The sequence below is a fragment of the Callithrix jacchus genome, chromosome 6 (genome assembly GCF_049354715.1).
Source record: "Callithrix jacchus isolate 240 chromosome 6, calJac240_pri, whole genome shotgun sequence".
In the NCBI taxonomy this organism is placed as follows: domain Eukaryota; kingdom Metazoa; phylum Chordata; class Mammalia; order Primates; family Cebidae; genus Callithrix; species Callithrix jacchus.
This window is the reverse complement of record NC_133507.1, coordinates 89,805,624-89,821,373: the sequence shown is the minus strand read 5'-3', so window position 1 is coordinate 89,821,373 and position 15,750 is coordinate 89,805,624. Positions and strand designations below refer to the sequence as shown.

Sequence of the window (15,750 nt, the reverse complement as noted above, 5' to 3'; positions counted from 1 at the left end):
AGATTTAATGGTGAAAAGTTCCCATTCTCCTCTCATCAGAGCTTCTTAGGGTGCTTTGAGGACACAAACACAGGGGATCATTTCATTCTTTTCTAATTTTCTTTTATCCTGGGACAAGTAATAAATTTTATTTCACATTTTTAAAAGCTATAAATAACCATGAAGCATATGCAAATCACTCTAACAATTCCAATACAATTAATAACTAGAAGGAAATTAGTTATTGTTGCTCCAGAAAAAGTTTATGAGTTGAGCTGTCTCTATGGTAGCAAATGCATTTGAAAGAAGTTTTCAAAATACTATCCACAATTTTCTTTTGTGTGTGATAAATTAGTTATTCAATTGGATTGTTTCAATCAATTGGTTATTTTGAAATTCCTTGATATGCACATTTTAGGAGAGTATAAATCATATGGGTTTTATGTATATCATTGTATAACTCCATAACCAGAAAATTTCTGATTAACTTACATGTCTCTGGGATCCATCGTATTCACACCTTTCAATTTTTCCTAGACTGCCATCTGAGAAATACAACTTCTCTGCACGGTAGTCGATAGTGAGTCCATTTGGAGTGAGTATGTCTGTACTGACCACCACTTGTGCATTTTTCCCAGTCAGGGTAGATCTCATGATACTTGGATGTTGTTCATTCCAATTGGTCCAAAACATTAAACTAATTAAAATAAAAATTGTAATTATAAATTAAACTTCTCATCAAGAGTAAAAATACTAACAGAAACATGGTAATACCAAGCTATTTAAAAAGAAGCAGAATTATTTTCCTCACATTCTGTGATCTTTCACAAAGTCTAGGTAATAAAAGAAGATATGTATATTATATTTGCATGTTAATTTTCCTCAGGTTCTTAAATTAAAATTAGAATGTACTTCTAAAAAATCATTATCCTGTGTATCCCTTCAAATGATAGATAATGTTGTTAAATTAAGTTAGATGCATAATGAAGGTTTATTTTAATCAAGAACAAAACAGTGATCTTGTTTGTTTTCCACGAACTGTAAATATACCCTAATTTATTACCACATTTTAGCTGATCCAGTATAATCATTCTTAACCTAAGTATACTTACCTTCTTCAATTGATGAAAATAAAAATTCTTCCTCTTCCAATTTTCCTTTTTTTATATATTTTAAGGTCTGGGTTACATGTGCAGATTGTGCAGGATTGTTACATAGGAATACACATGTCATGGTGGTTTGCTGCATTCATCCCCATGTCATCTACATTAGGTATGTTTTCTAATGTTATCCCTCCTCAATTCCCCCACCCTCTGCTATTTCTCCCCTAGCTCTCCCACCCCTCAATTGGCCACTGTGTGTGATGTTCCCCTCCCTATATCCATGTGTACTCATTGTTCAATAACCACTTATGAGTGAGAACATGCAGTGTTTGATATTCTGTTCTTGTGTTAGTTTGCTGATAATGATGGTTTACAGCTTCATCCATATCCCTTGCAAAGGACATGAACTCATCCTTTTTTATGGCTGCCTAGTATTTCATGATGTATATGTGCCACATTTTCTTTATCCAGTCTATACTTGATGGGCATTTGGGTTGGTTCCAAGTTTGCTATCGCAAACAGTGCCACATGAACATACATGTGCATGTGTCTTTATAATAGAATGATTTATAATCCTTTGGGTATATACCCAGTAATGGGATTGCTGGGTCAAATAGTACTTCTATTTGCAAATCCTTGAGAAACCTCCACACTGTCTTCCACAATAGTTGAACTACGTTAAATTCCCACCAAAAGGGTAAAAGTGTTCCTATTTCTCCACATCCTCTCCAGCATCTGTTGTCTCCAGATTTTTTTAATGATTGTCATTCTAACTGGCGTGAGATGGTATCTCAATGTGGTTTTGATTAGCATTTCTCTAATAACCGGTGATGATGAGCATTTTTTCCATGTTTGTTGGCTGCATAAATGTCTTCTTTCGAAAAGTGTCTGTTTATATCCTTCACCTGCTTTTTGATGTGGGTTTTTTTTTTTTCTTGTAAATTTGTTTTAGATATTTGCAGATTCTGGATATTAACCCTTTGTCATATGGGTAGATTGCAAAAACCTTTTCCCATTCTTGGTTGTCAGTTCACTCTAATGATAGGTTCTTTAGCTTTGCAGAAGCTCTTAAGTTTAATTAGATCCATTTTGCCTATTTCGGCTTTTTTGCCATTGTTTTTGGTGTTTTAGTCATAAAGTCCTTTCCCATGCTTACGTCCTGAATGGGATTGCCTAGGTTTTCTTCTAGGGTTTTTATGGTGTTAGGTCTTATGTTTAAATCTTTAATCCATCGGGAGTTAATTTTTGTATAAGATATATGGAAGGAGTCCAGTTTCAGCTTTCTGCACCTGACTAGCCAGTTTTCCCAACACCATTTATTAAACAGGGAATCCTTTCCCCATTGCTTGTTTCTGTTAGGTTTGTCAAAGATCAGATGATTGCAGGTGTGTGGAATTACTTCTGAGGCCTCTGTTCTGTTCCATTGGTCTATATCTCTTTTGCGTATATTTTGGAGAAAGAAAATTACTAAACTCCTATTTTGTAAATTTCCTTTTTTCTCACTTAGTGTGATTTTTTTTACAAATTACAATATCATTTCTAAAACTCTAGGGATGACTTGTATATCCTTCAGCATGCTGTTCTCTGTGGATTCCCATGTATAATCATTTAAAGGCAGTTTAGCACAACAGCCCACAAAGTTATTCAATATGTGTTTTTCGAGTACTTTGTGACACTTATTACCAGACAATATTAAAATTCACAAAAAAGTTTGTATTAAATTTTTATTGTTGGTAGTTTTACTTACAAATTGTGACATTTAAAATTTTAAAATTAGTGAACTGAGGCCAGGTGTGGTGGTTCACTCATGTAATCCCAGCACTTTGTGAGGCCAAGGCCAGGGGATCATGAGGTGAGGAGATCAAAATCATCCTGGACAATGTGGTAAAACCCCATCTCTACTAAAAATACAAAAAATTAGCTGGGTGTGGAGTTAATGGAGATGCTGAGGCAGGAGAGTTGCTTGAACCTGGGAAATAGAGATTGCAGTGAGTGGAGATTGCACCACTGCACTCCAGCCTGTGCAACACAGTGAAACTTTATCTCAAAAAAAAAAAAAAAAGCTGAATTGAAACATTTAAAAAATTATGCATAGAATGTAAAGTATTAAACTTACAATTTATTTACAATATTTTCCTAAATTATAGGCTTTATAATAAGAGAATTTTAGAGTGTTAAGTGTTTCTTTCATTTCCCCTCTTCATTTCACAGGTGAGAAATGAAGATAATGGCCCAGAGAGCTTAAGTAATTAGTTTTCACAAATAAAGAGTAACTGAGCCAAGTTTTAGACTTAGAATGCCTAACTTTCATTTGCAATTTAGAATTTTATTTTAAAATTTCTGTTAACCTATTAAAATACAATTGTGATTTGAAGGTGTCATTTGCATATACAATGATAAAATGTTTTTTTAATACTTTAAACTTTAATTACAAATAATTATCAAATTAAAATATTTTATGTGCTTAATTTTAACTTACAGCTCACCACATGCAAGGTAAAAACTATAACTGTTACACTATGTAATAAATAATTACAGGATAAAGCACTTAATTAAAACTCATCATGTAATATCATGAGTGACCTCTTTATGTTTATTTCAAAACTGACTTATAAATTCCTTTGCCCAACTCTTTTATTTCTACTATGGGATATTTATAATTCTTTTGGTGATGTGTTGGGATAAACGCAGCTGAGCCAGCAAGCCATATCCTGATATGACGGTGGTGAGAGCAGTCTCCCATGCTCCATGACGGGTCATTACATTGCTCAACCTTGAGTTTTCACGTAGAAGATGATGTTCAATTAAGTAAATGAAATCTGATCTCACTTTTAGCTCTATAAACGGGTCCAGATTTACAACTATTTTCACTCTGACCAATTTACATTATTTAGTCCTTTCTTTGACAAGCGGTCAGGGTCAGTGATTATCTGTCACTACTTTGAATTCTTTATACTTTTTTCATCACACCTAAAAAGAGCTCCTCTAGCTTTGCTCAGGGAAGACCACATTGGTCTGATTTTCGTTTGTTTCATTTAAAAATAATAAGGGTTTTCTAATAGTTAACTACTTTACCATATTGTGTATGACAGTAAAAGTCCATAGAAAGATTGTTTTTGTCCCTTACTTCTGCTTTCTTCTTCAGTTTTCTGTTAACGTAACTGCTTCCTTTAAGACATCCCCTAACACATAATTTTTTTCTTTACTTTTATTCACTGAGCATTATATCCTGAGCATTTTCTTCTGTCATGAATTTTTTAACAAGCGTTATTTTAGGTGTCTGTACAAAATACCATCAAACAGCTGTAGACTACTTAGACTATTATCAAGTACCTGGTGCTGAAAAGATAGCTGCACACAAAGATGTTTGAATTGTTGCAGTTTGCGTTCTTTTGTATTTCTATTTAGGAGATCCCCAGATGCTATAATTACTTAATTAAAATTAAAAAAAAAAAAACTCTTAATCTTCCCTGTTTGCTTAGTCTTCTGTATATGCTTAGTTTTTTGTTAAATTTGTGATTCCAATCAGCTATGCATTAATTTTTTCTTCACAGGCCTTTTCAAGCATAGTATCGTCTCTTTCTATTTTGCCTTTCATTATTTAAATTTGTTTTACTGGATCTCTCAGGGAGATGAGACCTGGCATTTCAAGGGTACAAATTTTAATTTTTCACATTTATAGTGCTCTTATATTAAAAAAGTTTTATGAATTACAAAAATAAAACTTAAACCTTTTATTTCTAAAGATAATTCTTCTTAAAATTAACGTAACTCTGATATTCCTTTGACTTATAATTACAATGAAGAAATAAAAATACACTGTTTCTTACTTTTGACATTCATCCAAAGCCAGCACATGTGGGTGGTCATCCTCTGACATGGTGATGACCGCTTCCCTGTCAAATGCTCCAGGCCGAGTCTGGTCCACCGTGTGTCTGGTAATGGATGAGGTGGTGGAGCTTGTCCAGTACAGTGTGTCCCAGGCTCTGTGATAGGCAAGTCCTTCCACAGAACCCACATCTAGTGGGGGAAGAAGAAGAAAAAACACATATTTTTATTAACAAAAAATGACCCCGGACAGAAAAAGCATTGAAGATACACACATATAACTGTTATTCCATCAACCATATCTCCACAAATTCTCCAATTAAATGTAGTCATTGTGATGCCTACAATTGATAGCTGATTGTACATATTATATAATGGAAACAATTTTTGCAAAAATATCATTATAGACTTAATCTTCTCCATAAAAAAAAACACAATTAAATAACTGCCTTTCATTTTGGAAAATGGTGGCTCTTTATCTTTCCTGTATCTTAATCAATTTTCATAAAATATCCAGTTGCAACACTTTAGAGATGCTTTTGAAAATCTTATGTCAGCACTACCATTTATGCACAATCATCGTGAGTTTTCTCTTGATACTATAAATCAGGAGATATCCAGGAAAAGCAAACATATCAAAAACTACAACACTATGAGAAATCAAACTCCTTACTTGCAACTATCAAACAATGGTAGATAATGTCTTACTAGGTTAATGTGGCAATTTCTTTGCTTCTATTCAACTAATGTGGTAGAAGAACAAAACGAGAAAAAGAAATTAATTGCCAGCTAAGGCATGCTTTAAATGTCAGACAAAGATAAATGGTGGTACACAGATCCTAATACATAAAAGTGACAAAGTGAAAAACAAAAATAATTATTTCTTAAAATTGTATTCCCAATCTCTAGGGTAACATAGAGTAGATGTTTCATTTTTCATAGACATGCTTTGAGTACATCTTTAAGAATAACCAAATTATTACACTTTTTCTTTTTTTTTTTTTTTTTTGAGACGGAGTTTCGCTCTTGTTACCCAGGCTGGAGTGCAATGGCGCAATCTCAGCTCACCGCAACCTCCGCCCCCTGGGTTCAGGCAATTCTCCTGCCTCAGCCTCCCGAGTAGCTGGGACTACAGGCATGCGCCACCGTGCCCAGCTAGTTTTTTGTAATTTTTAGTAGAGACGGGGTTTCACCATGTTGACCAGGATGGTCTCGATCTGTTGACCTCGTGATCCACCCGCCTCGGCCTCCCGAAGTGCTGGGATTACAGGCTTGAGCCACCGCGCCCGGCCTATTACACTTTTTCTATGTGTTATCTGTTTTTCTCAGAATTATTATTCTGAGCATATTTAACAAGAAATATATACACCTTTTGCAGTCATACCAAGAAATTAACATTATTACAGACAGAGTCTTTCTTCCACTTTTCTCTTGAAGAATCTCTAAAAGGATTTATTCAGCTCCTATAAAAATAGGTATATGAAGAGAGCTGTTTCTGGGTTTAAGATGAGTTAATATTTAGTTTGGTGGGATCAATAGGATTTTGTGGGAACTCAAAACAATAATTAAAGCTTTTGAACAATGTTTTTTGTGATTAATTTTCTGTCATTTCTTTTTTTACGTGCAACATGAAATATCCAATAATAATGCAATTGATAGCTATCATTTTTAGGTGCCATGTGCAAATTGCTTTTCATACATTGTTTTATTTTATGTATAAATCTACTCTGTGAAGTTTGTGTCAGAATTCTCCATTTCCCAAGAAGAAATCTGAAATATATAGTCACAGGACTGATAATATTAACACAAAATTTTTAGCCCCTTCCCATTCATCTGCTTCCAAAAGCCTATGTTCTTAGTAGAATCACTATTTGTATATGGGTTTATAGTGCTTACTACTTATCCTTAATCTATACCAATGTGAAATCAAAGAAATGATTCATTAGTCTCAACTTACTTGACTCTAGGAGAATTATATATCTAGTAATATAACATAGACAGCCTTCTCTCATGCAGTCAACAAAGCAGTTCACAAGGTATTAAGGCCGGGTGACTAGTATGAAAATGTAGGCCGGAGATGATGGAAGAAAAACTATAAGACACAGTCATTATAAAATCAGTTAAGCTAATTTTATGTGATGCATATAGTGCTCCTACTTGGAGTGAGTAAATAAAAAGTTGATAATGGTTAAGAATGTTTAAATCATTAATTAATAATTATCTTTGGCAGAGCATTTTTAAAACTTCCAAATCATTTCAGAAATGCAGTTAACTCTATTAGTAATATCTGCAGCATTACATGCCTTTCATCATTCACAAATAGAATGAGAAATGGCATGTCTCTGAAAATATTCAAGCGAATAAGAAGAATTAATCCATCCTCATTCTACATCTTCCCTTCCAGTGATTATGACATATCTTCCTCTTGGCAACTTTCTCTTGCCAATTCAGGAGGAAAACACTTGGTATCACCATTGAGATGTGGCAGATGCTTCTTTTCTATAGTTAATATAATTGTAGAGTTACTAGAGCACGTATTACATCTCAACATCCAGATGTAATATGTTTTGTTTTATTTTTGTAATAGATGACAATCAGAAATTCGACTTAATAATTATGCGTTGACACATTTTAAAATATTTTAGTAATGTACTTCTTTCTAAAAAATGTTTAGATCCTTATTACAATTATATTTTAACAATAAATATTATTGAAATATTTTAGTTGAGGTAATGTAAGACATGTTTCTCAATTTTGTGATGATTTGTCGACAGTGTAGGGGCATGTGGCATGTGTATATGTGTGTGTGCATATATATATCTGTGTTTGAACACTGAGATTCCTAAACAGTTGAACAGCCGGAAAAAGGACTTTGAGTTACTGATGGTGAAAGGCAATTATGTAGTTTGAAAATAAAATAAAATGTTATCTAGAGAACCAGACTTGAAATACTGAGCAGAGTAAATCAATTCAGAGCCAAATTCTTGGAATTCAAGGGCGTAGAATAGGCATAATTAAGAAAACAACTATAACTGCTATTTCAGCAGCTCCATACTTTTCACCCCAGCAACATAGCAACATATATGTATATATATATAAATGAAATGTAATGTAAAGCTAGTAAAAATACCACCTCCTTACCTCATGCACTTGATAAGAAAAAAAAAAAGAGTTTTCTTCCCTCTTACCCACCTTTGAGCAGGCTTTGGCTAAGCGTAAGTCAGGTCCTGACATGTTTTTGCAGAAGAAAGAAGTGGATGCCAGCACATCAAAAAATAGAAGCCAGGCAAGGAACTCAGAGCCGTGGTTGTACCACCCTATTTCATGGATTCTAGTTTCACAGCAATCATGGGAAAATTGATTCTGATAGCTTGACAGAGAAGTAAATTACTACTCTTACAGCGATCCAAAGGACTTCACTTCATAGAGAACATACTTTCCTCTCATCATCACTGAGGAACTGCAACAGTCCCTTCTTGCCTTCACATCATCTTAAAGGCAGGATTAAGAGCTTACCAAATGGGAAAGGCAGTGAAGGATATTACTCCTAGGGAATCACATCCATGAAACACTATTATTCATCTGGCTAGGATAACAGTCACAGATAAATCCAGTTGCAAATTGGCTTTGCTGTGTCCTCACCCAAATATCATCCTGAATTTTAGTTCCCATAATCCCAACGTGTTGTAGGTAGGATACAATTACCTACCTAGTGGGAGGTAATTGTATCATTGGGTCAGGTTTTTCCATGCTGTTTCCATGATTGTGAATAAGTCTCATGATCTCTAATGGTTTTATAAACAGCATTTCCACTGCACACGCTTTCTTGCCTGCCACCATGTAAGATGTGTCTTTGCTGTTCTTTCACATTCTGCCACGACTGTAAGGCCTCCCCAGTCATGCAGAACTGTGAGTACATTAAACTTCCTTTCCTTTATAAATTACCTAGTTTCGTGCATGTTTTATTAGCAGTGTGAGAACAGACTAATACACAAAGTTAGCAGGAAATAACATTTATCTCAAGGACATGCTACAATTATAGAGCATAATAATAAAGTCCTTGTTGACTGTGTACTGCTTTCTTACTGGTTTGTTCTCCAAAGCCACAGAGTATCAGTTTGTTGTTTGAAATTATATCATTAGTAGAAAGCATCCAAATCTTGTTTGGAGGATCTCAGTTACTTTGACACAGAGAAGCAGTTTGAATTTCCAGTCCAGGTACAGAGCTTAAAATAAGAAGTTCTGCACAAAATATTGCACATCTATATTAACTGTGAATTCCAAGGAGAGAGGATCCTAGTTCCACTTTACTACCTAGATCTGATGTTGAACTCTTTACAAATAGTACACATAACTGTGCTCTACTTTAAGCCTAATAAAACACTACTTTACTGAAATTGTGCCTAATTCTACCCTCTGTAAAAATATTCTAAAATTTTTCTTTCTCTTACTTTCTTTTCCTTTTTCTCTCTCATTTCCTTCCTTCCCTTTTTACTTCCTTCCCTCCCTCCCTACCTCCCTGCATTCCTTCCTTCTTTCCTTCTTTCTTTCTTCCTTTTTGTGAGAAATGCCATAGTTTTTCTAGTATACTATCTCTCTCATTGCATAAGATAATAAGTTGACATAGTTGAATGATGGGTTTATTTGACAAAATTCAAAAACTCTTTCATTTTAAAAATATTCAATAAACTAGCAATAGAATTTCCTAACCTTGATTAAAGGAATATAAAAACCCAAGGCTCGTATTGTATTTAGTGGTGAGAAAATTAATATTTTCTCTCAAAGATCAGGACCAAAGAAAGCATGTCCACTTTTGCCCTTTTATTCAACTGGCACTGAATAAAATTGGAGATTCTAGCAAGGATAATTGGGGGTAGGGTAAAGAGAGAGAGAAGGAAATAAATAGTATCCAGATTGAAAAGAAAATAAGTAACACTATCACTATTTTTAGATGGGAAGTACTGGTATATACAAAATCTTAAGAAATTTAATAGAAATGTATAGCCAGGTTGCAGGTTACAAAAGCAACATACAAAAAAACAGTTGCATTCTATATAAGAGCAATGAACAATCCAAAAATAAAATTAAAAAAACAATTTATAACAGAATTTTAAAATATAGAATACTTAGAAATAAGTTTAGTAAAATAATTGTAAATGTTAAAACATATACGCCAAACTACAGCACATCATTGAAAGAAACGAAAGACTTAAACAAATGGAAAGATAACAATGTTCATGGAATGGACAACTTAATATTATGAAGATGACAAAACTATCCACGAAGATATACAGATTTAATGTATAGAAATCCCAGTTAGGTTTTTTTCCAAAAATTGACAAGCTAACCTTTGAATGCATATGGAAATACAAGGGACCCAGAACAACCAAAAGTATCTTGAATGAAAGAAACATAGTTAGTGAACTCATACTTCCTGATTTCAACCTCAGTTTAAAGTTTACAGTAAACAAGAGAGTTTGATTTTATTATAAGAATAGATATAGCTATATGAACCAGAAAAGTCCAATGAGGAAAAAAAATTATCTCAAACATAATAATGCCCCCAATAATGGTATAGCCACATGCAAAGCATATTTGATTCCTTATTCATACTACCTACACTCACACACACACACACACACACACACACATACACACACACATATGTAACTAAACCTGTACGTTAGACCTAAGTGTAGATGGTACATGGTGGTGAAATTTTTTTTTTGTTGTTTGTTTTTTTTCTGTTTGTTTTTTTAGACAGAGTTTTGCTCTTGTTGCCCTGGCTGGAGTGCAATGGCACAATGTCGGCTCACTGCAACCTCCGCCTCCCAGGTTTGAGTGATTCTCCTACCTCCTGCCTCGACCTCTCGAGTAGCTGGGATTACAGGCATGCACCACAACGCCTGGCTAATTTTGTATTTTTAGTAGAGATGGGGTTTCTCTATTTTGGTCAGGCTGGTCTGGAACTACCGACTTCACGTGATCCACCTGCCTTGGCCTCCCAAAGTGCTGGGATTACAGACAGGTGTGGGCCACCGCACCCAGCGATGGTGAAACTCTTAGGACAAAAAACAGGAGTAAATCTTCATAACTCTGGGTTAAGCAAAGGCTTCTTAAACATGGCACAAAAAATACAAAAAAAAAAAAAAGAAAAACGGATGTTAGATCTCATCAAAATGAATATCTTTTATGCTTCAAAGACAAAAAGCCAACTCACAGAATGGGAGACAATATTTGTGAATCACTTTGTGATAATGGACTTGTATCTTGAATAAATAATAAATGCTTTATATATGCAACAATAAAACAACTAATCCAATTCAAAAATGGGCAAATAATTTAAATAAATATTTCTCCAAAGAAGATACACAAAAGTCTGATGAACACATAAAAAATGCTCAACACTATTAGATATCAAAGAATCGCAAATCATAATCACACCTGATATTCATTATGATGACTATAACAATAAGAAGTTTTTACAAACATGTGGAAAAATTTAAACCAATATATATTGCTGATGGAAATGTAAAATGGAGCAGCCTCTTTGTAAAACAGTCCATCAGTTTTACAAAATGTTAGACATAGAGTTATCATGTGACCTAGCAATTCCACTGGTAAATATATGCCCAAGAGAAATGAAAACATACCTCCACACATACACAAAGGTTCATAGCAGCTTTATTTGGAAAAGCCAAAAAAGAAACAGCCCAAATGTCAATCAGTTGATAAATGGATGAATAAAATGTGCTACATCCATACTTGGAATTATTCAACAATAAAAAAACTGAAGCACTTATATATGCTAAACTCAATCCCCTCTCTTTCTGTATGTATATATAGACAGGGAGAGGATCTATATGTATATATAGAGAGGGGATGGAGTGTGTGTGTATAGACACACACACACACACAGTTATATATGTATATGTATACATACAGGATATAATTGTACAAAATTTTTAAAGTATGTGAATATTTTAGATATGGGTTCGCTGTTATGCAGTAGAAATATTTTTCATGGGGATTGCTTACAGTGCACTAAACTGATTCAAAAGCTCAGAGCCACTTTTGTTCCCCCATCAATAAACATATTGATAAATACAATAAAATTATTATCTAAAATAAAATAATTTTTCACCAGTCTAATCAACTAAAAAATAAACAAATTAAAAATCTATATCATAGTCTGAAAATTTAAGCAAGAAGCAATTAAACTAGAAATAAAAATTGTCATTATTTTGTGTTAGTGAACACCTGGAAAAACAGAGAATCTACTAAAAAACTATTGAGTTGGGTGAGGTGGCAGGCAATAAATAAGTAAACCAAAATCAATAGTTGTAATATGTACAAAAAAACCAGTGAGCTTATATAATGGAAAGAGGATGCCAGTCCAAGTAGCTGCCAATCCTGCATATTCCAGTGAATGAGCACAACTAAAACACTGTGCCACTCTTGACCAACTGAATTTAGATCTTCCTGTAGCCAAAGGATTGCAGTAATGTTGCTTTTCATGAATGTAGGTCTGTTAACTTTAGGTTTTCACTCCTCTAAGGAGCGAACCAACCCTTTCAAAGGGCCTAAATGAGGAACGATATTATCTTATACTTTCTTTGTCCTTATTATCCCACTTAGTAAAACACGTTTTTTTCCCAAATCAAACATGTTTGCAGAGATGCAACTTTATTTTTAACAAAGACAAGCTTTTATTGTCATCTTCAAGCAGTTTTAATTTCCTGAACTAGAGCATCTCAAATATTTCCATGTCATAAGAGAGTCTTTGCTTTCCACTGCATAGCAAAATAGGCCTATTTATTTGGTTTTCCCAAAACAAAGAAACAATTTGCCCTAAAAGAGTATTGAAGCAGATTAAAACAGCTCGAAGCTTTAAAGTGACAGTGATTTATTTGTTTGTTTGTTTGTTTTACCAAGTGTGGGTTTTTTTTTCCAGGTTTAAAAATATTTGACATCAAAGTTTCAGCGAGGACTTCAGACTTCGCTGAAAATTATATGGACTCGGACATGTCAACAATTGCCTCTATTTCATGTCACTGAAGAAGAAAAGAAATACAAGCCATGAAAAGATTAAACATATATGTAATATCGTTGTGTCAGTCCTTTTGGAGTCAACAGAGACAAGCACCGACTTTCCAAAGATTACACTAACATTAGCATATTGGGAGCTGCCAGAGCAGAGCTCTGAAACCGAGGTGCTTGAAACCCTCAGGTGCGCTGTAATTCACCATCCAAGGAGAGGTTGTGAGACTATATGTACAACCACTCCTTGAGAAATATAATAAGAAAATGACTTGGAATTTATCCTTTCTTTAGTGAGAAAGTGAGATAAATCTTCAGCCGAAAGCTATGAACCACAACATTCCCGAGAAAAAGATGTCTCTGACCACTTCCATGTGCCTGGTTAAGATCAGTCACCTTCCTCAATCAATTCGCACAATGCTAAACAAGCTTAACAGAGATTCACTTATAAAAAAAATAGATAATAATCTCATAGTGTGACTTGAGAGAAAGTGGGAATGCCTACTTATCCAAATTAAGACTTATTAAGTATGTGATCCTTTGGTTTAAGGCTGTCTCCAGGTGTTCTTTGCTTAAATAGCCTTTGTAAATAATACTCTTTGGGGACTAACTCCTCAAGTTATTAATGATTGATACTTTGTTATGTATTACTTTATTATATTGTCTTTAATGACACATGAAATGTGGGCATTTTTTATTGAGAAGAAAAGATGAGAAAAGCTTCAAAAACACTGAGCACCTTTCAAAAGCTCAGTTTGGCAGAGCAGAGAACTATAGTTTGGACAGAAAAGCTTCAAAAACACAATCTTTTTTTTTTTCTGGTTACAAATTTTTTTTTAAATTTTTTATTGCATTTTAGGTTTTGGGGTATATGAGCAGAACATGCAAGACAGTTGCATAGGTACACACATGGCAGTGTGTTTTGCTTCCCTTCTCCCCTTCACCCACATTTGGCATTTCTCCTCAGGAAAAACACAATCTTGATAGAGAGGTGTTGAAATAAGGGCTTCTGGGAATCTAGAAATAACACAAGTATATATAGACTCTGAACAGATATACACATAATACCCAGTGTATGAACTATTCTTTGGTAATAAATTTGTCATTTCAAGAAAATGTAATTGCAGGATATATTGGTCACCTGTGCATTTTCAATTAAATAATAAATAAGGCACATACAATTAACTGGACAGAACATATACGTGTAGCTTCTATTGCTAAGATTATTTTGAGCACTTATGATTCCTGGCCCAAAATGGATAAGGGTCCTCTAAATTGAATGCAGTCTAAAGTAGTTGTAATATTGACTTCTGCCCCAGAAACACAGGATTTCATTCAGCCACTAGTTTATATAATTCTTGTTTTTTTATTCCTTCTTCCAATCTGTCCTTCCATCTTCAGACATTGTTCTAGCACTACCAGCAGCCAGTTTTTCCTCCATCTCATTACTTCTTATTTGGGAATCACACTTGTTCCTTCAGTCTTCTCCCATGTTCTGTAACCATATTGCCTCTTTACTTATTCTGTCTTCTGGCTAATTTTTTGATAATAACCCTTTATTTCTTGATTTCAGATCCTAACTTTACTCCAACTGGAATCAGAATCATCTCTTTTATGCCATCCTGATGCAGCAAAATTATGGAGTTCTGTAGAATAGGTTGGGGTAGAGAACATGTCATCCCAGGCATTCCTTTGCTGCTCTGCAGTTCTTAGCTTTGTGAAGCTATTGAATCAGCTGATTGGTATTAAACTTAGGAGCCTCAAGACAAGCTTTCTCTTCAAAAGCATTTCATGTATAGTAGCTCATCCTTTTCAGAAAAGCTGAAGTAGTCATTTATTTGAGTTACAGATAAACCAAGCATTGACATAAAACTAAATGTCTTTTTTAAGGGAATATGTTTTCTATATTAACTCTAAGTGAGATGCTTCATAGGATAATATAACTTTGTGTAGTTATTTACCTCCAGATTTTACAGCTGTAGTTATCAGGAACTCAAGAAGAAATTAGTGAGATTGACAGTTGTTAAACGAGTAATAGACCCCAAATATTTAGGCCCTCTATTTGTAGATTGCTTGAAAATATTAACTATCTAAGATAGTATAAATGCATTTACTTAATACAATATTAAGTAAATATATTTAATGAGTCGATGTCATAATTCTCCTTTCATTTCTTAATTTTTAACATTACTTTTATTAATATTTTAAATAGATAGTATTTATTTTTTGACAGAAACACAAAGTGAGAAAGAAAAAATAAAATTGTGAATCAATTAACTTATTTGCAAGGTTTCCAGAGTATTTTCTGTCGATATTAAAAAAATCCATCAACAGAAGTGTACCCTTTAGCTTCCTACCAAACCTACAAATCTATCTTTGTGGTATCTTGTCCATCATCATAGTATGCAAAGTTATAGCTACTTTGATTCCACAACTTCTTCCAGCTACTACTTTACTCTTTTTTTTCTTCACTGACAAACGTTTCAAATTAGTTGTTAGATATTCCATCATTTCTGATTCAACCTTAATCCAGCTATGTCTTTCTTCTCAGCAACCTACCTGAAAGTACTCTTCCCAAGAAAATATAATAGATACAGCAGTAATAATTATGTAGCAATTATTCTCTATTGCTAAGTCCTATGCACACTTTCTTCATCTTAGTCACTTAACAGCTGTTGACTGTTCTTCTTAAAATCCTATCAAGAGTTGGTTTTTATTTTTTTTGTTGTTGTTTATTAATTTTTTGACATGTTCTCTCCTGTTTTTCTCATATCTCACTGGTATTTCATTCCCAGTATCC

The 15,750-nt window shown here is 33.9% G+C and overlaps 1 protein-coding gene across 4 annotated transcripts in view; it reads right to left on the bottom strand.

The window, feature by feature from the left end:
- Nucleotides 1–15,750, bottom strand: part of LRP1B (LDL receptor related protein 1B) — a 1,941,900-nt gene that overhangs the window by 356,066 nt on the left and 1,570,084 nt on the right. For all 4 annotated transcript variants that reach the window (XR_013518953.1, XM_078327882.1, XM_078327883.1 and 1 more), the window contains exons 42-43: nt 4,913–5,102; nt 472–676 (exon numbers count right to left, since the gene is read on the bottom strand). Coding sequence is in view for 3 of the 4 variants with exons in the window: in XM_078327882.1 (XP_078184008.1) it covers nt 472–676; nt 4,913–5,102 (395 nt within the window). In the remaining variant the exon portion in view is untranslated. The remainder of the gene's footprint in view (nt 1–471; nt 677–4,912; nt 5,103–15,750) is intronic.